This window comes from Rana temporaria, chromosome 12 (genome assembly GCF_905171775.1).
Source record: "Rana temporaria chromosome 12, aRanTem1.1, whole genome shotgun sequence".
Taxonomy (NCBI): Eukaryota; Metazoa; Chordata; class Amphibia; order Anura; family Ranidae; genus Rana; species Rana temporaria.
Window position 1 is genome coordinate 123,902,905 of NC_053500.1, and position 21,946 is coordinate 123,924,850.

The window sequence follows — 21,946 nt, forward strand, 5'->3', positions numbered from 1 at the left end:
GGTAAAAATGTTTAGGCTTTAGATCACTTTAAGCTGGCCATACACTATACAATCTGATTGTGCAATCTCACTTAGATCTACTGACAATGATTTAGTGCAAATGCCTGCTTGACTCGGTACAAATTGAATGGACTACATAGTTTTGGTAAATACGAAGAAATTGTACAATCAGATTGCATAGCGTATGGTGAGCTTTAAAGCGGTTCTCCACCCTAAAGTGGAGTCCCGCTGATCGGAAACCCTCCCCCCTGAAAGGTGTCCCCCCTAAAGACAGGTATTTGCACCCACTTCCGGCCCGGCATTCACGGGCAAAAGACGGGCATTCCGTCACATCCCGTCGCCCCCCCGTTGTGTGCTGGGAACACTCGGCTCCCAGCACACAGCGGGAGCCAATCGGCGGGCGCGGCGCGACTCGCGCATGCGCCGTAGGGAACCGGGCAGTGAAGCCGCAGCGCTTCACTTCCTGGTTCCCTCAGCGTGGATGGCGGGGGGAGCAGCAGAGAGACGAGCGATCGCTCGTCCTCTGCTGCGATTGGCGCTGGACTCCAGGACAGGTAAGTGTCCTAATATTAAAAGTCAGCAGCTGCAGTATTTGTAGCTGCTGGCTTTTAATATTTTTTTTCCCCATGGCACATCCGCTTTAAGCCTGGTATACACCATTATGCCGCGTACACACGACCGTTTTTCATGACGAGAAAAATTGAATTTTTTTAATTGGACGTGAAAAACGGTCGTGTGTACGCTTTATCGAGGGGGAAAAAAACGTGCATGCTCAGAAGCAAGTTCTGAGACGGGGAAATTAGCAAAAGCAGCCTAAAGTGTGGCGCCATTCGAATGGAACTTCCCCTTTAAAGTGCCGTTGTACGTCACCACGCTTTGCTTAAGCATTTTTTTCACGAACGTGTGTATGCAAGGCAGGCTTGAGAGGAATCACGACAAATCACGTCAAGAAAAACGGCGTTTTTTTCATGACATAAATAACGGTCGTGTGTACGCGGCATAAAAAATACTCCCCTCCTCATTCCAGCGATGCTAGGGTTAAATCCTTCACCAGCCGCTGTCACCTTCTCCCTGGCTATTCAGCCTCTTGCTTGTCCAGTCGATGAATGATGTCATCCTGTGCATGGGAGTCTGTCATTCCAGCACAGCCAACGTGTGCATTCAATAGAAGACTGGCAAAGCACGTCTGCAATAAAGAGCTGCCTGCCCGCAGTTTTTTTTAACCACTTGAGACCCGCACTATTGACAAAAGACGTCAACAGCGCGGCTCTCAGGTGCCAACTGGACGTCTTTGGACGTCATTTAAAAGCATTACCCGCGTGCGCCTCTGGGGGGCACGCAGCAGGTAAACACTGTCCCGGCACATCGCTGGGAAGCCGATGCGTGTACCTGGCGGCCGCGATGTCCGCCGGGTACACGCGATCGTCGGTAAGACAGCAGAGACGTGGAGCTCTGTGTGTAAACACTGAGCTCCACGTGCTGTCTCTGGAGAGGAGACCGATCTGTGTCCCTTGTACATAGGGACACAGCATCGGTCACCTCCCCCAGTCACCCCCCTCCCCCCACACAGTTAGAACACACCCAGGATACACATTTAACCCCTTCCTCACCCCCTAGTGTTAACCCCTTCACTGCCAGTCACATTTATACAGTAATTAGTGCACTTTTATAGCACTGATCGCTGTATAAATGTGAATGGCGCCAAATTTGTGTCAAAAGTGTCCGATACGTCCGTCGCAATATCCCAGCCCTAATAAAAATTGCAAATCGCTGCCATTACTAGTAAAAAAAAAAAATAATAAAAAAAAAAACATAATTCTGTCCCCTATTTTGTAGGCGCTATAACTTTTGCGCAAACCAGTCGCTTATTGCGATTTTTTTTTTTTTTTTACAAAAATACGTAGAAAAATACATATTGGCCTAAACTGAGAAAAGAAATATTTATTTTTAAAAAAAAAATTGGGATATTTATTATAGCAACAAGTAAAAAATATATATATATTTTAAAAAATTGTCGCTCTTATTTTGTTTATAGCGCAAAAAATAAAAACCGCAGAGGTGATCAAATACCACCAAAAGAAAGCTCTATTTGTCGGGAAAAAAAGGACGTCAATTTTGTTTGGGAGCCACGTCGCACGACCGCGCAAATGTCAGTTAAAGCGACGCAGTGCCGTAAGCTGAAATTTCGCCTGGGAACGAAGGGGGTTTATGTGCCCAGTAAGCAAGTGGTTAATAAAGTTTAGTTCTGTTTTAGGCTGCGTTCACTCTTCATTCGGCTGACAGCAGGGGTCTGGTGCGTCCCTGTTCTCCATTTCAGGGATGAATCATTGCCTGAATTTTTGCCTGAATTTGGACCTGAAACGGAGCCAAAGGCGCGCGGGACCCCTGTGCAATTGACTCCGCAGACGCCATGGAGATGTGTGAAGTGGGTCACACTCGCATTCAAATCGCACAAGTGTGAACCCAGCCTAAAGATCCTGGAGAGCAAAGGAAAGTAAATACAGTGGAACTTCGGATTGCGAGTAACGCGGTTAACGAACATTGTGGCTTTACGGAGGCGCGCACGTCGGGACCAGGGGCGCGCGCGATCACCGCCGGGCACCCGCGATCGCTCGTTACAGAGCGAAAACTGGGAGCTGTGTGTGTGTGTAAAATCAGTCCCACCCCCCCTTCAGTTAGAACACACACAGGGAAAATGATTAACCCCTTCCTCGCCCCCTAGTGTTAACCCCTTCCCTGCCAGTGGCATCTTTATAGTAATCAATGCATTTTTATAGCACTGATCGCTATAAAAATGAGAATGGTCCCAAAAATGTGTCAAAAGTGTCCGCCATAAGGTCACAGTACCGATAAAAATCACTGATCGCCGCCATTACTAGTAAAAAAAAAATATTAATAAAAATGCCATAAAACTATGCCCTATTTTGTAGACGCTATAACTTTTGCGTAAACCAATCAATAAACGCTTATTGCGGGTTTTTTTACGAAAAATATGTAGAAGAATACTTTACGGCCTAAACTGAGGAAAAAATTGTTTTTTTTTATATATTTTTGGGGATATTTATTATAGCAAAAAGTTAAAAATATTCATTTTTTTTCAAAATTGTCGCTCTATTTTTGTTTATAGCGCAAAAAATAAAAACCGCAGAGGTGATCAAATACCTCCAAAAGAAAGCTCTTTTTGTGGGGAAAAAAGGACGCCAATTTTGTTTGGGAGCCACGTCCCACGACCGCGCAATTGTCAGTTAAAGCGACGCAGTGCCGAATTGCAAAAAGTGGCCCGGTCATTGACCAGCAATATGGTCCGGGGGGGGGGGGGGAAGTGGTTAAAAACAAAGCCCTCCAGCGGCGCGCTGTCAGCGGCTTCCATTTTCATGGAGTCTTCCTTCCGGGTTCGCGGGTTGCAGCTGCTTGACTGGCCGAGCTGTGATGACGTCACCCCTGCACATGCGTGCGGGAGCCACGTCTGCGGCACGGAGCTCTGAAGAACGACATGTATATGCCATTCCTTCAGAGTGCATGCACCTAAGGTGACCAGATTTTTTAAATGAACTCTGGGGACATATTTTTTTTTATTACTAGTAATAGCGGCAATCAACGACTCTGCCCATCGCCACCCGCCTCACAACCTGTCAAGTCTTATAGGTAGATTCAGGTAGGGGCGCCTAAACTTAAGGACGGCGTATCCTAGCGTGTTTACACTACGCCGCCTTAAGTAAGAGAGGAAAGTACATGATTCAGAAAGCACTTACCTCCTTACTTAGGGCGGTGTAGTGTAAACACGGCGGGCGTAAGGGCGCCTAATTCAAATTGCTTGGAGGGGGACGTGTTGTATGGAAATGAGGCTTGACCTCACGTTTTTTGACTTTTTTTACACTGCGCATGCGCCGGGCGCCTACATTTCCCAGGGCGCATTGCGGCTAAGTACGCCGTACGGGCCTATTGATTTCGATGCGGACATAAACGACGTAACTCCCGATTTGCGGACGACTTGCGCAAACAACGTAAAAAATTCTAACCTCGCGGCGGGAACGGCGGCCATACTTAACATTGGCTAGGCCACTAGAGCATAGCTCTAACTTTAGGCCGCCTAAGGCCTTACAGAAACGACGTTAATCGACTGCGGCGGGCTGGCGTTCGGGAATCGTCGTAAAAGCTCATTTACATAATCTACGCCGGCCGCAATGGAAGCGCCACCTAGCGGTCAGCCAAAACATTGCAATCTAAGATAGGACGGCGCAAGCCGTCCTATCTTAGATATGTTTAAGTGTATCTCCGTTAGAGAATACACTTAAACATAGGGCGGCGTAGATTAAGAGTTAGGTCGGCTTATCTGTAGATAAGCCGGCCTAACTCTTTCTGAATCTACCTATTCGTCTCCGGGGCTTGGCTACTACTGGGTGGGGAGCAGAGGAATATCACTCCACCAGGGAAGCCAAGGAGATAACCCGGGACTTGAGCCAAGGCAGAAGAACTTGCGAGCGGAGCTGAATGGGCATGCACCCGAAACTGAAGAAATATTCCCTCCGCTCTGACCAGCACATGATCATCGGAAAGGGGCAGAGATAATGGGAAAAAATACAGTACACCACGCTAAGCTAGTAGGAGCAGAAGAGCAGGGGTGTGTATTCTGCACTGACAATCTTTGAAATTGCCCCAGCCCCTGTTCAAATCCAATCCGGGGACAGACTTGGTCCAGGGACAGTGTGCTCAATCCGTGGACTGTCCCCGGAAACTGGGAACGTCTGGTTACCCTATCTGTGACGTCACAGGCTGCAGCTCACTAGTATATCTCCTATATATAGGAACGATTGAGCAAAGATTTACCAACATGCCGATACATCAACTTCTCAGGAATGGCCATAAATGGATCAGAATTCATCCAGTTCCTGCGGAACAGGCCAAATTTTGATCCATGTATGGCTAGCTTTATCTATACTCCTATCTATCTATCTATCTATCTATCTATCTATCTATCTATCTATCTATCTATCTATCTATCTATCTATCTATCTATATATCTATATATCTATCTATCCACACACACAGTACAGATCAAAAGTTTGGACACACCTTCTCATTCAAAGAGTTTTCTTTATTTTCATGACTATGAAAATTGTAGATTCACACTGAAGGCATCAAAACTAAATATAAAAATAAATAAAATATATTTCATATTCTAGGTTCTTGAAAGTAGCCACCTTTTGCTTTGATTACTGCTTGGCACACTATTGGCATTCTCTTGATGAGCTTCAAGAGGTAGTCACCTGGCGCAGCACCCCATCACTCTCCTTCTTGGTCAAATAGCCCTTACACAGCCTGGAGGTGTGTTTGGGGTCATTGTCCTGTTGAAAAATAAATGATGGTCCAACTAAACACAAACCGGATGGAATAGCATGCCGCTGCAAGATGCTGTGGTAGCCATGCTGGTTCAGTATGCCTTCAATTTTAGATAAATCCCCAACAGTGTCACCAGCAAAGCACCCCCACACCATCACACCTCCTCCTCCATGCTTCACAGTGGGAACCAGGCATGTAGAGTCCATTCGTTCACCTTTTCTGCGTCGTACAAAGACACGGGGGTTGGAACCAAAGATCTCAAGTTTGTACTCATCAGACCAAAGCACAGATTTCCACTGGTCTAATGTCCATTCCTTGTGTTCTTTAGCCCAAACAAGTCTCTTCTGCTTGTTGCCTTTCTTTAGCAGTGGTTTCCTAGCAGATCTTCTACCATGAAGGCCTGATTCACACAGTCTCCTCTTACCAGTTCTAGAGATGTGTCTGCTGCAAAAGGTGGCTACTTTGAAGAACCTAGAATATGAAATATATTTTCAGTTGTTTCACACTTTTTTGTTATGTATAATTCCACATGTGTTACTTCATAGTTTTGATGCCTTCAGTGTGAATCTACAATTTTCATAGTCATGAAAATAAAGAAAACTCTTTGAATGAGAAGGTGTGTCCAAACTTTTGGTCTGTACTGTATATATCCTACACTTTAAGAATTTAGCAAACTTTATCACGCATTCTTTTTTTTTTTTTTTGTTTCTGTTCTTGGGAAACTAATGTAGGGCTTACCATATCCGTTCATTTTAACCTCCTACTCTGATGTATTAAGAAAAGCAATGTTCTCTGAATTTCTTTAGCTTGAGGGCTCTTTGAAGATATGCACCAAAATGAAACTGCTATTGCCGGGAATGCCTTCAATTTCATATTCGCTCTGTTTAGACTTCGTGAGAAGAAGGGGAAAGATTTCAGAGAGAATTCTGTAAACAAACAGTATGTAGATTGCCTTCAGGTTGGCATGGTTCCAGGAAGCAATTGTACTGTAAAATGGAAAAGTAAATTTTAACTTAATTATATGAAGCTACAGCATTGTTTAGCAATCGTATGGGTTATATTAATTGTTTAAGAAAGTGTTTCAAAAACTCCAAGCCAAACGACCTCACTGGAGACCCAGGAAGATCGCTACCTCCTGGTTCAGCTTTTGGGGTGCCTGCCTGCTTGCTGCAACTCTTTCATGCCCATAGTCTCTGACCATCTCTTGTATCATGCCCATAGTCTGACCATCTCTTGTATCATGCCCATAGTCTGACCATCTTTTGTATCATGCCCATAGTCTCTGAACTTCTCTTGTATCATGCCCATAGTCTCTGACCATCGTCTCTGATCATCTCTTGTATCATGCCCATAGTCTCTGATCATCTCTTGTATCATGTCCATAGTCCCTGACCATCTCTTGTATCATGCCCATAGTCTCTGACCATCTCTTGTATCATGCCCATAGTCTCTGACCATCTCTTGTATCATGCCCATAGTCTCTGACCATCTCTTGTATCATGCCCATAGTCTCTGATCATCTCTTGTATCATGCCCATAGTCTCTGACCATCTCTTGTATCGTGCCCATAGTCTCTGACCATCTCTTGTATCGTGCCCATAGTCTCTGACCATCTCTTGTATCGTGCCCATAGTCTCTGATCATCTCTTGTATCATGTCCATAGTCCCTGACCATCTCTGGTATCATGCCCATAGTCTCTGACCATCTCTTGTATCATGCCCATAGTTACTGACCATCTCTTGTATCAGTCTCTTACGATATTTTTTATCATGCCCGCAGTCTGACCATTTCTTGCTTTATGCCCACAGTCTGTCTCTGATCATTTCCTGCTTCATGTTCACAGTCTCTGACCATCTCTTGCATTATGTCAGCAGTCTCTGACTATCTCTTGTATCATTCCAGCAGTCTCTGACCATCTCTTGTATCATGTCAGCAGTCTCCTAACTATCTTTTGCATCATGCCCAAGGTCCCTGACCATTTCGTGCTTCGTGCCCACAGTCTCTAATCATCCCTTGCATCATGTCTGCAGTCTGTGATCATCTCTTGTATCATGTCTGCAGTCTCTAACCATCTCTTGTATCATATCTGCAGTCTCTAACCATCTCTTGCATCATGTCTGCAGTCTCTGACCATCTCTTGTAACATGCCCTGTTGTGTGCCTGCTGTCTTTGAGAGTGACCATTCACTCAATTTAATGTGCAGCCCTTTGGTGATGCTGGGGCTGCACTTGAGGCCCCCCATATCAAGAAAGTTGAAGCCACTGCTCTACACCATGGCCTGTATTTTATGAATGGGAAATAAAATACAGTGAGGAGTAATACTGCGGAGTATACGCATAAGGAATCCTCTTCCCACTATAAATAGGCCCCTTAGAAGCAGTTTATACATTTATTCAGGGAAATGTCTGTATGACATTACCATTATGATTATGCAATCCAATATTTCCCTTGCAGTTCAGCACTGTATTGCACTGGATACAGAGCTAACCTTTTTATAGGAAACATGATATGACAATCTGATGAACAGTAAAATGAATGTCTAACAAATCCGACAGAATACTTTGGTAAACACGTACTGAACCACAGCAGAGCAGAATACTTAACCCGTTCATGTTATAATTCTCAACAATTGTCTGCACAATACCAAGGAAATTCAATTTCAATTATTTAATATATCGGTTTCATGCTCTCAATTACATATAATTAACATTGTATCTAATGTTTATTATTTATGCAAAATACTTGTAATTGCGCTGTAATTGATTATTTTATTGCTATCCAATTAATCTTAAATTAAGTTGGGAGGCTCTGTTGATGAAAAAAATATGCAGCTTCAGGGGAGAGGAAGGAGTGTCACCAACGGACACCTTGTGTGCTGCACCCAATGAGACATACGTGTAGGTACGGGTGTAAGTCTCCAAACTCACACAGTAAACCTGTTAGGGACTAGTGTTGCTCACGAATATTCGTATTGCGAATATTCGGCTCGAATATGGCATATTCGAGTATTCGCGAATATTTCGAATTTCGCGGTCAATATTTGCTATTCCGAATATTCGGATTTTTTCAATTTTATTTTTAGAACAGATCACATCCTAGAGATCTCCATCGACGTCTAAAAGCATTGCTGGTATGATTAGAGACCTTGGGCCGAGTAGCTGAAGCGATCATTTTATATTGCCGAAAAATCGCAATGCGATTATTCGGCAATAGGAATATCGCGCGATTATTTTCTTCGCCCTTCTTCTGCATCAGAGCCAATCAGAGTGCTCCTACAGCATTTGTCGAAATTCCGCAATAAATATCGCATTCGCATTTTGCGAAATTTCAATAAAATATCACGAATATTCTGAGCCAATCAGAGTGCTCCTACAGCATTTGTCGAAATTCCGCAATAAATATCGCATTCGCATTTTGCGAAATTTCGATAAAATATCACGAATATTCTGAGCCAATCAGAGTGCTCCTACAGCATTTGTCGAAATTCCGCAATAAATATCGCATTCGCATTTTGCGAAATTTCGATGAAATATCACAAATATTCTGAGCCAATCAGAGTGCTCCTACAGCATTTGTCGAAATTCCGCAAAAAAATATCGCATTCGCATTTTGCGAAATTTCGATAAAATATCACGAATATTCTGAGCCAATCAGAGTGCTCCTACAGCATTTGTCGAAATTCCGCAATAAATATCGCATTCGCATTTTGCGAAATTTCGATGAAATATCACGAATATTCTGAGCCAATCAGAGTGCTCCTACAGCATTTGTCGAAATTCCGCAATAAATATCGCATTCGCATTTTGCGAAATTTCGATAAAATATCACGAATATTCTGAGCCAATCAGAGTGCTCCTACAGCATTTGTCGAGATTCCGCAATAAATATCGCATTCGCATTTTGTGAAAATTCGATAAAATATCACGAATATTCTGAGCCAATCAGAGTGCTCCTACAGCATTTGTCGAAATTCCGCAATAAATATCGCATTCGCATTTTGCGAAATTTCAATAAAATATCACGAATATTCTGAGCCAATCAGAGTGCTCCTACAGCATTTGTCGAAATTCCGCAATAAATATCGCATTCGCATTTTGCGAAATTTCAATAAAATATCACGAATATTCTGAGCCAATCAGAGTGCTCCTACAGCATTTGTCGAAATTCCGCAATAAATATCGCATTCGCATTTTGCGAAATTTCGATAAAATATCACGAATATTCTGAGCCAATCAGAGTGCTCCTACCGAAATGTCGCAATTATGTTCGCATTCGCAATAGCGAAATTTCGCAATCATTTCATTTCGATAAAATATCACGAATATTCGAATTTAGCGAATATTTCTCGAATATTCGGCTATATATTCGTGATATATCGCGAAATCGAATATGGCGTATTCTGCTCAACACTACAAGCACACAAACTAATGTCAAATTGTGAATAGTGGCTGTGTCCATGTAGCTGCTTTGTCCCAACAGACATCAATAGGACTGCCTGCACAGGGATGCATGAAACACCTGTGCATCCCCGCACGGGTAAACCCAGCCCTGCACAGGGGGGGGTGCTGTAGTATGCCCTGTGTAAATGAGGCTTAAAGCCAGCCAAACATTGACTGAAATTTGGCCAGTTCAGCAAGGACCGGACAAATTTTCATCCATGTATGGGCACTGAAGTTGTTCAGAAGTTAATCTAACAATTGACTTGTCCTGCCAGGTTTTCACTACTTGATCCATGCTGCAGGCTATAGCCAGAAGCGCTAATTAATGTATTCTGATGGTGGGAAAGTCTTCCTGCTGTCAGAATACAGTAGCTCAGTGGGAGATTCCCCCATCCCAAACAAAACCAAAGAAAATTCCCAGCTCAACTTACCAACCAGCCTGCAACCAAAGAAAATTCCCAGCTCAACTTACCAACCAGCCTGCAACCAAAGAAAATTCCCAGCTCAACTTACCAAACAGCCTGAAACCAAAGAAAAATTCCCAGCTCAACCTACCAAACAGCCTGCAACCAAAGAAAAATTCCCAGCTCAACTTGCCAACCAGCCTGGATCCAAAGAAAATTCCCAGCTCAACTTAACAAAATGCCTGCAACCAAAGAAAAATTCCCAGCTCAACTTACCAACCAGCCTGCATCCAAAGAAAATTCCCAGCTCAACTTAACAAAATGCCTGCAACCAAAGAAAAAGTCCCAGCTCAACTTACCAACCAGCCTGCAACCAAAGAAAATTCCCAGCGCAACTTACCAACCAGCCTGCAACCAAAGAAAATTCCCAGCTCAACTTACCAAACAGCCTGCAACCAAAGAAAAATTCCCAGCTCAACCTACCAACCAGCCTGCATCCAAAGAAAATTCCCAGCTCAACTTACCAAAATGCCTGCAACCAAAGAAAAATTCCCAGCTCAACTTACCAACCAGCCTGCAACCAAAGAAAAATTCCCAGCTCAACTTACCAACCAGCCAGCAACCACAGGAAATTCCCAGCTCAACTTACCAACCAGCCTGTAACCAAAGGAAATTCCCAGCTCAACTTGCCAACCAGCCTGCAACCACAGGAAATTCCCAGCTCAACTTACCAACCAGCCTGGAACCAAAGAAAAATTCTCAGCTCAACTTACCATACAGCCTGCATCCAAAGAAAATTCCCAGCTCAACTTAACAAAATGCCTGCAACCAAAGAAAAATTCCCAGCTCAACTTACCAACCAGCCTGCAACCACAGGAAATTCCCAGCTCAACTTACCAACCAGCCTGCAACCAAAGAAAATTCCCAGTGCAACTTACCAACCAGCCTGCAACCAAAGAAAATTCCCAGCTCAACTTACCAAACAGCCTGCAACCAAAGAAAAATTCCCAGCTCAACTTACCAACCAGCCCGCATCCAAAGAAAATTCCCAGCTCAACTTACCAAACAGCCTGCAACCAAAGAAAAATTCCTAGCTCAACTTACCAACCAGCCTGCAACCACAGGAAATTCCCAGCTCAACTTACCAATCAGCCTGCATCCAAAGAAAATTCCCAGCTCAACTTAACAAAATGCCTGCAACCAAAGAAAAATACCCAGCTCAACTTACCAACCAGCCTGCAACCAAAGAAAAATTCCCAACTCAACTTACCAACCAGCCTGCATCCAAAGAAAATTCCCAGCTCAACTTAACAAAATGCCTGCAACCAAAGAAAAATTCCCAGCTCAACTTACCAACCAGCCTGCAACCAAAGAAAATTCCCAGCGCAACTTACCAACCAGCCTGCAACCAAAGAAAATTCCCAGCTCAACTTACCAAACAGCCTGCAACCAAAGAAAAATTCCCAGCTCAACTTGCCAACCAGCCTGCAACCAAAGGAAATTCCCAGCTCAACTTACCAACCAGCCTGCAACCACAAGAAATTCCCAGCTCAACTTACCAACCAGCCTGCATCCAAAGAAAATTCCCAGCTCAACTTACCAAAATGCCTGCAACCAAAGAAAAATTCCCAGCTCAACTTACCAACCAGCCTGCAACCACAGGAAATTCCCAGCCCAACTTACCAACCAGCCTGCAACCACAGGAAATTCCCAGCTCAACTTACCAACCAGCCCAGAGCGGGCGGATGACCGTTCCGTGACAAAGCCTGCTCTGTTCTATGAATGGCTGTAAGTAAACAAACTTCACTGTCTACTTCCACCTGACTACCCTCCGATCCACCTAAATGCAAGAGGACGGATCCCCTTCCATTTTTTTAGTGGACCGGATCAGACTTGGAGGTAGGCGGTGTAAATGGATGCAAGTCCATAGGAATGCATGGACCTTCCAATCAGGACTGCCTGAAAAACTGACAGGTGAACCTGCTCAGATTGCCTGTATGAAAGGGGCCTAACAGACTGCAGTGAGCCTAATGCCTTGTACACACGGTCGGACTTTTGACCGTGCTAAAGTCCGCTGTGAGTCCATCGGATGTCCGACGTAAAGAAAGCGAACAAGTTCTCTATCTAAAGCCTCGTACACACGCTCGGTTTTCTCGGCAAGAACCAGCAAGAAAACTGCCGAGTATACCGAGCGTGTGTACGAGGCTTCTCGTCTGGAAATCTGCCCAGAATCTCGACGAGAAAAATGCTCTCTATTTACTCGTCGAGATTCTTGTCTGCCTGTTTCCTGACGAGAAATGAGTGAGTGAGTAACTTGTATAGCGCTGACAAATGCAAACCGAATCGCCTCAAGGTGCTTGTATCCAGAGTCGTGCTGACCCTTCAGAAGAGATGGGTCTTCAGTTTTTTCCTAAAAGCCCGATGGTTTTCTTCCATGCGAATGGTTGTGGGTAGAGCATTCCAAAGCCGAGGTCCTTGGACTGAAAATCTACGTTTTCCCTTAGATTTGTAGCGGGCTGTGGGGATTTCGAGAAGGTTTTGGTTAGTTGATCGTAGCACCCGATTGGTGACGTAGGGTTTTATTTTCTTGTTTAAGTATTGCGGAGCGCTTCCTTGTGCGCATTTGTGGGTGAGGCAGAGTGTCTTGAATGTGATCCGATCCTTTACGGCTAGCCAGTGGAGGGACCTCAAGACCGGGGTGATAGATTCCCACGTTTTTTTACCTGTTACCAGTCTGGCTGCCGTGTTCTGGATGACTTGTAGACGTGAAATCTGGTATTTGGGTAGTCCTAAGTAGAGGGAGTTTGCGTAGTCGAGTCGGGAATTGATGATTGTACCAACCACTACTGCTTTATCCTCTTCCCGGGATGAAGGGGATGAGTCTACGTAGCATGCAGAGAAAGTAGTGAGAATCATCTGTATACTTACCTGTCACCGTAGAAACCCGCGCATGCTCGAAATGACGCATGTGCGGTAGCTTCCTAGGCATAGGTAGGGTGCAGCAAGATGGCGGCGACGGTATCGAATGTGACGAGTGCATGCTCGTCGTACGCGATGATGTCACTGCGTTCTTGCCTTTCAAGAGAACCGCAGTTCTTTTGAAAGGAGAGTCTGTACACTCGGGCGGCAAGAGATTCTTTCCAAGAATCTCGTCAGAAAAAAATATGTTTTTTCCCTGACGAGATTCTGGCCCGTGTGTACGAGGCTTTAGGTCCGACAAAAAAAGTCTGATGGAGGCTACACATGGCCAGACTTTACTAGAAAAAAAGCCAGTCTGACTTTTTTTTTCTCGGAATGTCCGGCCGCGTGTACGAGGCATTATGGGCCAGATTCACAGAAGAAATACGCCGGAGTATCTACTGGCGTATTTTCAAATTTGCCGCGTTGTATCTTAATTTGTGATTCACAAAGATACGACGGCATTTGGCTAAGATCCGACAGGCTTACGGCTTCGTACGCCTTCGGATCTTAGGCTGCAAAACTTCAGCCGTCGCTGGGTGGAGTTCGCGTCGTTTTCCAGCGTTGGGTATGCAAATTAGCTTTTACGGTGATCCACGAAGGTACTCGCGTGCGTTACGTCGTCGTAAGTCGTTTTTTCCAGTCGCAAAGTTAAGCCTGCTTTTTTCATGGCTTAACTTTACACCAGCCATGTTAAAGTATGGCCGTCGTTCCCGCGTCGAATTATTTTATTTTTTTTTTGGCGTAAGTACGTTACGCACGTCGCCATTCACAAACACGTTGGGGAGCCGTAATTTCGCGCAAAACACGGCCGGAAATTTCCAAACGGAGCATGCGTAGAACGTTCGGCGCGGGAACGCGCCTAATTTAAATGGTACACGCCCCATTTGAATTAGGCGGGCTTGCGCCGGACGGCTTTAAGCTACGCCGCCGAAAGTTTACACGCAAGTGCTTGGTGAATCAGGCACTTGCGCTGAAAACTTGCGGCGGTGTAACGTAAAGACGATACGTTACGCCGCCGCATTTGTACCTGAATCTGGCCCTATGTTACCAATTAAACAAACCCTATATAGTACAGTTGTGCTGGGAAATGAGAATCGGCAAAGCAAAAAAAAGGTATCTAATGAGCAAACATGGCTGCACCCGTGTACGTTAATAGTTACACATAAACTAGGATTTTTAAATGTTAACATGCGGTCAGAAGATGATTTACTTTAAGCTGATCTCTTTTACATATATATATCTAAAAAACTCTAAATATGAGTACAAAAGCAAATCTGTCCTTTCATGTAGTTTTTTTTTTTAATCTCTAAGGCCCCGTACACACGACCAGTTTCCTCGGCAGAATTCAGCTTCCGACCGAGTTTCTGGCTGAATTCTGCCGAGGAAACTGGCCGTGTGTACACTTTCGGCCGAGGAAGCCGACGAGGACCTCGGCGAGGAAATAGAGAACATGTTCTCTATTTCCTCGTTGTTCTATGGGAGCTCTCCTCCCGCCGAGGTCCTCGGCGGCTTCAGGGCTGAACTGGCCGAGGAACTCGACGTGTTTGGCACGTCGAGTTCCTCGGCCGTGTGTACGAGGCCTAAGACCTCTGAAGGATTGTGTAATGCCACATTCAGTAGGGTATCCACATCTACTTCTTAATTACTTCGTTTGAACTTAATGCAAAAGGCAATTAAAGCAGACTAATCAAGTAGGACACCTCCTGCTTCTCCGCCAATCCAGCTTCCTAAAATCAAAAAGGCTAACAGAAGCCACGACTAATGCTGCGTACACCTGATCGGTCCATCCAATGAGAACGGACCGATGGACCGTTTTCATCGGTTAACCGATGAAGCTGACTGATGGTCCGTCGTGCCTACACACCATGGGTTAAAAAAACGATCGTGTCAGAACGCAGTGATGTAAAACACAACGACGTGCTGAAAAAAACGAAGTTTAATGCTTCCAAGCATGCGTCGACTTGATTCTGAGCATGCGTGGATTTGTAATCAATGGTCGTGCCTACTAACGATCGGTTAGGAATCCATCGGTTACATTTAAAACAAGTTGGCTTTTTTTTAACCGATGGTTAAATAACCTATTGGTCCCACACACGATCGGTTTTGACCGATGAAAACGGTCCATCAGACCGTTGTCCTCTGTTTAACCTATCGTGTGTACGAGGCCTTACTATTACTGCAGAGGCTGCAGCTCTGTGATGTCATAAGTCAGTTGTGTCACCAAATAGCTGGGGACATTTGGTCAGATGATATCTGCTAAGGCCCCTTTCGCACTTGTGTGACTTGTCAAGGAAATTGCTCAAAGAACCCCTAGCAACCTCTGGAGGAAAGCTAGGGTTTTATGGAACCCTGGTTGAGAAGCCCCACATGTAAGATCAAGCCAAACATCTATGAAAAAATGTGGTCACAAATCAGGCCCGACGGTGCCTACCCTCCCTATGTAAACCCAAAAATGTACTGTACAGTCCTTGCTCAATGGTTACAGATCGGCAGGGCCTCGCCCCACAAAACATCATTAAGGCGGTGCCATTCGCCATTCTTGACTGGTGGCAAAAAAACGACCTTGGCCCAGATCCACGTAGCGCGGCGCATTTGTAAGTCCGGCGTAGTGTATCTCAGATACACTACGCCGCCGTAACTTACAGCGTATTTCCCGTATCCACAAAGAATTTGCGCCGTAAGTTACGGCGGCGTAGTGTAAATGTGTCGGCGTAAGGGCGCGCAACTCAAATCACTAAGTTGTGGGCGTGTTTTATGTTAATACGTCTTGACCCCACGTAAATTGGGTCCGTGGGGGTATCCCAGTGCGCATGCTCCAAATTAACCCGCAACAAGCCAATGCTTTCGACGTGAACGTAATTCTACGCAAAGCCCTATTCGCGAATGTTTTACGCAAACGACGGAAAATTCAACGCTGGCCCGACGTCCATACTTAACATTGGCTACGCCTCATATAGCAAGGGTAACTTTACGCCGGAAAAAGCCTTTATGGAAACGACGTAAAAAAATGCGCCGGCCGGACGTACGTTTGTGGATTGGCGTATCTAGCTAATTTGCATACTCGACGCGGAAATCGACACCTAGCGGCCAGCGTAAATATGCACCTTAGATCCGACGGCGTACTAAGACGTACGCCAGTCGGATCTAGCCTAGCTTTAGGCGTATCTTGTTTTGTGGATACAAAACAAAGATACGCCGGAGCAACCTAGAAGTTACGCGGCGTATCAATAGATACGCCAGCGTAACTGCTTTGTGGATCTGGCCCCCTTGTGTTGAATTACAAAAAATAGTTCACGCACCTTTTTCTGGTAAGTGTTGGTGCCTCAACAGTGGTATTTCATGCCATCTGTTGGTGTTTTTTATTTTCAGGTGAAGGAATGAGAAGGATAGCCATAATGTCAAATGTTTAGAAATACGGTTTTGGGCATGGGCGTCCGCTCCAAAGGGCAAGGGGGGGTCGTTTGCCCCCCCTGAGGGAGCGCCAGGAGCAGGGCCGGACTGGCCCTGGGGCCGATTCAAGCGGTGACTGCAGCACTTCCCTCCCCTCTAGTTGTCCCTTATTTAGAGTGCCTGTCCCTCTTCTGGAATCAAATCCATTTGTCCCTCATTCCAAAAGGTTCCTCTTTTAGACCTGAAATAAATATACTGTCAATATAGTGTAGTGTTTCAGTCAAGGGAAAGGGGTGCTGTGTAATGTAAAGGGGTCCAGTGGTACAGGGTGCTGTGTAATGTAAAATGGTCCAGTGGTACAGGGTGCTGTGTAATGTAAAGGGGGCCAGTGATGCAGGGTGCTGTGTAATGTAAAGGGGTCCAGAGCTGTGAGGTGCTGTGTAATGTAAAGGGGTCCAGAGCTGTGGGGTGCTGTGTAATGTAAAGGGGTCCAGAGCTGTGAGGTGCTGTGTAATGTAAAGGGATCCAGAGCTGTGAGGTGCTGTGTAATGTAAAGGGGTCCAGAGCGATGAGGTGCTGTGTAATGTAAAGGGGTCCAGGGCTGTGGGGTGCTGTGTAATGTAAAGGGGTGCCGAGGTGCAGTTGTGGAGAGGGGGTACACAGTAGTGACAAAGATATTAAAAGATGCAGGGGGCATAGTGGGGTGTTTTTACATTTTAACATGGGGGGGGCGCTTTTAAGCCCCGCTAGCGGTCGAAGAAAGGGTAAAATGCGACTGTGTATCACCGCTGCCGAAGCGCCCCCCTCTGAAAAAATTTCAGCGGATGCCCATGGTTTTGGGTAATATATAGCCTTCTCAATATTTGAAAGCGACCAGCTAGAACTATGCGGAGCGATGAGGGTTAATCCTTGTGTGGTGACGCAAACCTCTCTTTTCCCCAGCTGTGGCAGCATTACATTTACAGGAGATCTGCAAGGATTTATTTTATTAGACTGTTGTCACAGTAATTCCTCTCCCCTTCGCAACAGCCTCAACACCGGTCTGATCTGCGTTCTGTTATTACGAATGTTCATACACTCGCTGCAAGCTGCCTAGAAGTCCATATTCATCTTACGCCAGGAAAACAGAGAGGCAAAGGTGTAGTAAGCCAAGACGTGGAAAAAAAAGCAAAGAAAGGAGAGGAAAGGGAAGAAGGGGGCTGGGGCGCCTGATAAGAAGGAGAGAAGTGAATGGAAAAAGGGTGGGTATTGTGAAGATGATGGAGTTCGGAGGAGCCTGAGACACACAACAGCTAAAACAGGAGATAACAATTTGAGGGTGGGGGAAGCAGAAAGAGCTAATACAACAAGAAAGGGTGGTACACGGGCTGAGAGACTGTTCTGTATATATATATAGGAGGTGTCAGGCCTAACAGCCTATGATGCTCTAACTGCAGCATGCATTAATCAGACCTTGAAAGGGAGGGGGTCCTCTCTATTCACACCCCCAGCCAGCCAAGCAGAGACATCTGTGTGGGTGTAGAGACATTTTTTTTTCTCTCTGCAAACTGGAGGTATGAGACAGCATAGGACAGACTCAGAGCATGAGAATTAGGACATTTCCGCCCAAATCCATCCTCTAGGGATAACCTGCTACTAAGGATGCTCGCGTGACGTCATCTAAGTAGTCCTTGAGGACCTGCTTTGAAAAAGCTTTCAGGGATGAGTCATTCTCATTGCAGAAGACCGGCATATGCATCTACAATGTTGGATTTTTATGCAATGTCCAAAGAAGTGCTAACTGTGGAATATTAATACAGGATGCTGTGCCTAGAACGTTTCGTCACTGATATCTTGACCAGCTGGGGTACTCATGAACCAGGACTTCTCTTGCTTACAAGGTAGGGCATGAGGGGCTAGTCTATTTTAGCCGAAATGGTTAAACTGCTTCACACACAAGGGGAAAAACCCCTAGGAACCATAACAAGCACTGCTGGTCCTTGCAGATTGCTTCATCACTTGGGTTTTACACTATCTAATGATTAACCTGCAAGCATTGCTTGTGAATATTAGACATGTGCACACTGAAATATTCCTTTTCGGAATTTTGTTTTCGTCCGAAAAATACATTTATTTAGTTACTGACGAAATTCGTTTTTATTTGTTTAGTTTAGTTAAAAAATGCATTTGTTCGAAAATCCGAATTAAAGGGGTTGTAAAGGTTAGTTTTTTGATTTCTAAATACCGTATTAAACTCTAATATTAACCAAGTTTTTCCAACACATTTTTTGTGCTGAAAATACCCCCTTCGGCTTATACTCGAGTCACCTTTTTGCACCTGATCTCCCGGACATTGGGGACCCAGTACCCGCCAGCCATAGGTCCCCATGGACCCCAATCTTGGCACACATGTAGCCCAACTCTTCCTCTAAAAGTGTGCAAAGTTTGTTGTCCGGGAGACCTATGGCTGGGGAGCACCGATTTTTCAAAGCCGGGCACCCCTTCCATAGACTCCCATGTTAAACGGTAATTTCTCCAGTGACTTTGGGGACCCGGTATCGGCCGGTCGTAGGTCCCCTGGACCCGGAACTTAGCATAGACTCCCATGTTAAAAGTCAGTCTAGTCATGGGCACAGTGAGGCATGGGCACAGTGAGACATGGCACAGTGAGGCATGGGCACAGTGAGGCATGGGCACAGTGAGGCATGAGCACAGTGAGGCATGCAGATGGACACCCTAGGCTTATACATGAGTCAATACGTTTTCCCAGTTTTTTGTGGTAAAATTAGGTGCTTTGGCTTATATTCGGGTCGGCTTATACTCGAGGATATACGGTAGGTTCCTTTAAGCTAGTGCATTGTTGGTTCACTTACCTTTTCCTTTGATTTCCCTTCTAAATGTTTTTTTTCTTTGTCTGAGATTCTCACCTCCTCAGTAAGCTGTTCTTGCTGACTAACCCCCAGCCAGAACGGCTCAGATGATGGGGGCAAGCTTACTGAGGAGGAACAGGAAGTGAGAAATTCAGACAAAGAAAAAAAACATTTAGGCCCCTTTCACATGTGTGGACCATATGTCCGCATTTTCATCCTTCCGTTGCGGATGAAAATGGGACATACATTGGTCCCTATGTGATTGCGGTTGTCAGCGGATGAACATCCGCTGACACCCGTAATCACCCGCCTCCACAAAGATCCGATTTTTGCAGACGGAAGAAAATCCTATTTTTTCTTCCGTCATCGGATCGGATGAACACCTACACACGGTCCATGTTCATCCGATCCCCCCATAGGGGAGAGCGGAGAAAAGACAGGGCAGTCCCTGCACAGTGTGCGGGGACCGCCCTGTCAGCCGACGGCTCAGCGGGGATTTTACGGAGGATGCCCGCTGAGCTGACGGACACACGGAGGCGGATCATTACTGATCCGCCCCGTGTGAAAGGGCCCTTAGAAGGGAAATCAAAGAAAAATTAAGTGAACCAATAATGCACTAGCTTAAAGGAACCCATTTAGAAAATAAAAAACAAACCTTTCCAACCCCTTTAATTAAGGTCAAATCTTTCATTGAAGGCTTATGGTGTCCGTCGAATGTTCTAAGAAGATTCGACGAAGCAGCTAAACTGTTCTGCCCACAAGCTATAGTAGAATTCTAATGTTGTATGACTAGTAATAATTATATTTATTAATTATTATTACCAGTCAACCTACATAAGAAATCTTCTATAGCCTATGGGCGGAGCATTTGACCATAAATGTCCCATCCAGGCGATCGTATGCTTTTAGTTGCTTCGTCGAATCCTCATGTCTCTATAATATCGAATCTTCATGTCTCTGTAATATCGAATCTTCAAGTCTCTATAATATTGAATCTTCATGTCTCTATAATATCGAATCTTCATGTCTCTATAATATCGAATCTTCATGTCTCTATAATATTGAATCTTCATGTCTCTATAATATCGAATCTTCATGTCTCTATAATATCAAATCTTCGTGTCTCTATAATGTCGAATCTTTCCTCTCTATGTCGAATAGTCTTGGACTAATAGAGTTAGGTTAGGCACATTCAACCGCAGGTTCGATAGACACAGATCGCTATTGTCACCGTCATGTCGAATCTTCTATCTGTATCGAACTGTTGTCGCAACAAAACCGAAAATCAAGCATTTTTTTATGTCGGATCTTTCGGATTCTGCGTGTTCGTTGGCGTTTGTTAAAACGGACGCGAAAATCCCTGAAATCCGGACGAAAATGCATTCGGACGAAAACGAATGCACATGTCTAGTGAATATTGGCTTTCCATAGGTTACTTAACTTGATCCCTTGGACAGTATCTTACAGTTGAAGGTTTTAAATGGTTTTCCATTATGTCAGAGCAGACTCTGCAGATTTTTTATAAGATCGTGTTATCACTGCATTGTGCATTAAAAGGACTAGATCAGACTGGGCTTGACTCCAATAGTCATCTTCTCACTTAATTAGGGCATGATCAGGCAGTTTTGAGCTTGGGTATAGTCAAGTAAACTCCCAGCTGTAGCCTGGACCTGAAGATGCTATTCGTTTTATACGGTGACCAATGATGGCTTACTACATGATGTCCACTGATAAGAATGTATATGTCTGGAAATCATTAGGCAATGCTATTTTTCTTTCTTATAAGAATGACGCAGCACTGAACTCAAATGATATCATTGATAAGTTTACCATCTGTTTTCTTTCAGCCTACACAAACCTGAGGAGTTATAATGACCACGGAGGTGGGCTCTGACACTGAACTTACTCCCGGGACCGACGGGCCTGCTCAGGATGGGGTACATAATCCTGCTTTGGTCCCACACGACACCCCGCAAACGCCGGCAAATAACGTAGACAGGCCGGGAGCCAGCGACGGCTCGCGAAGATCAGAAGTGAGTATAAAGGTTGAGTTCTGCTGAAAAGATGATACCCATGGTGTGATACAATTGAATGGATATTACTTGATAAGATCATTATATATATTACACGGGTTAATAATAGACGTGTTATGAGCTATATATAAATGTACAGTTATTAAAGGTTTATATTTACAGATGCTGGATTCAGGGGCATATCCCGTGGCTAGCGGTTTGGCCTTGTGTTTTCCTCCGATGCTTTATGTTTTTCCGGCAAAGGAATATAAATGAACAATACTGCAGTGTCAGATGCTGCAGTATGCCTTCTTCATTGCGCTGGGCACTCTGTGGCTGTGCCAAGTGCTTGTGTGTACTATACTATCTCGCCTAAATGTTTAATAGATTTTTATGTTTTCTTAGATATATGGCTACTAGAGGTAAGCTGGATGTGAAATGGTCTTATCAGTGTATAGGGGGGGTGCAGCGGCAATAATTCACACAGACAGGTCCAGTGGAAAACCTGTATTGAAATCTTACGGCAAGAGTCCGAACAAACCCAATGTGA

General features: G+C 44.8%; 1 protein-coding gene across 9 annotated transcripts in view; it reads left to right on the top strand.

The window, feature by feature from the left end:
- EPB41L1 (erythrocyte membrane protein band 4.1 like 1) overlaps positions 1–21,946 on the top strand; it is a 165,319-nt gene that overhangs the window by 81,384 nt on the left and 61,989 nt on the right. For 8 of the 9 annotated variants that reach the window (XM_040330500.1, XM_040330501.1, XM_040330499.1 and 5 more), the window contains one exon: positions 21,232–21,417. In XM_040330500.1, the coding sequence (XP_040186434.1) occupies positions 21,256–21,417 (162 nt within the window). In that variant the 5' untranslated portion in view covers positions 21,232–21,255. Of the gene's footprint in view, positions 1–18,328; positions 18,416–21,231; positions 21,418–21,946 lie in introns of those variants that run through there. The other variant, XM_040330502.1, reaches the window with a different exon arrangement.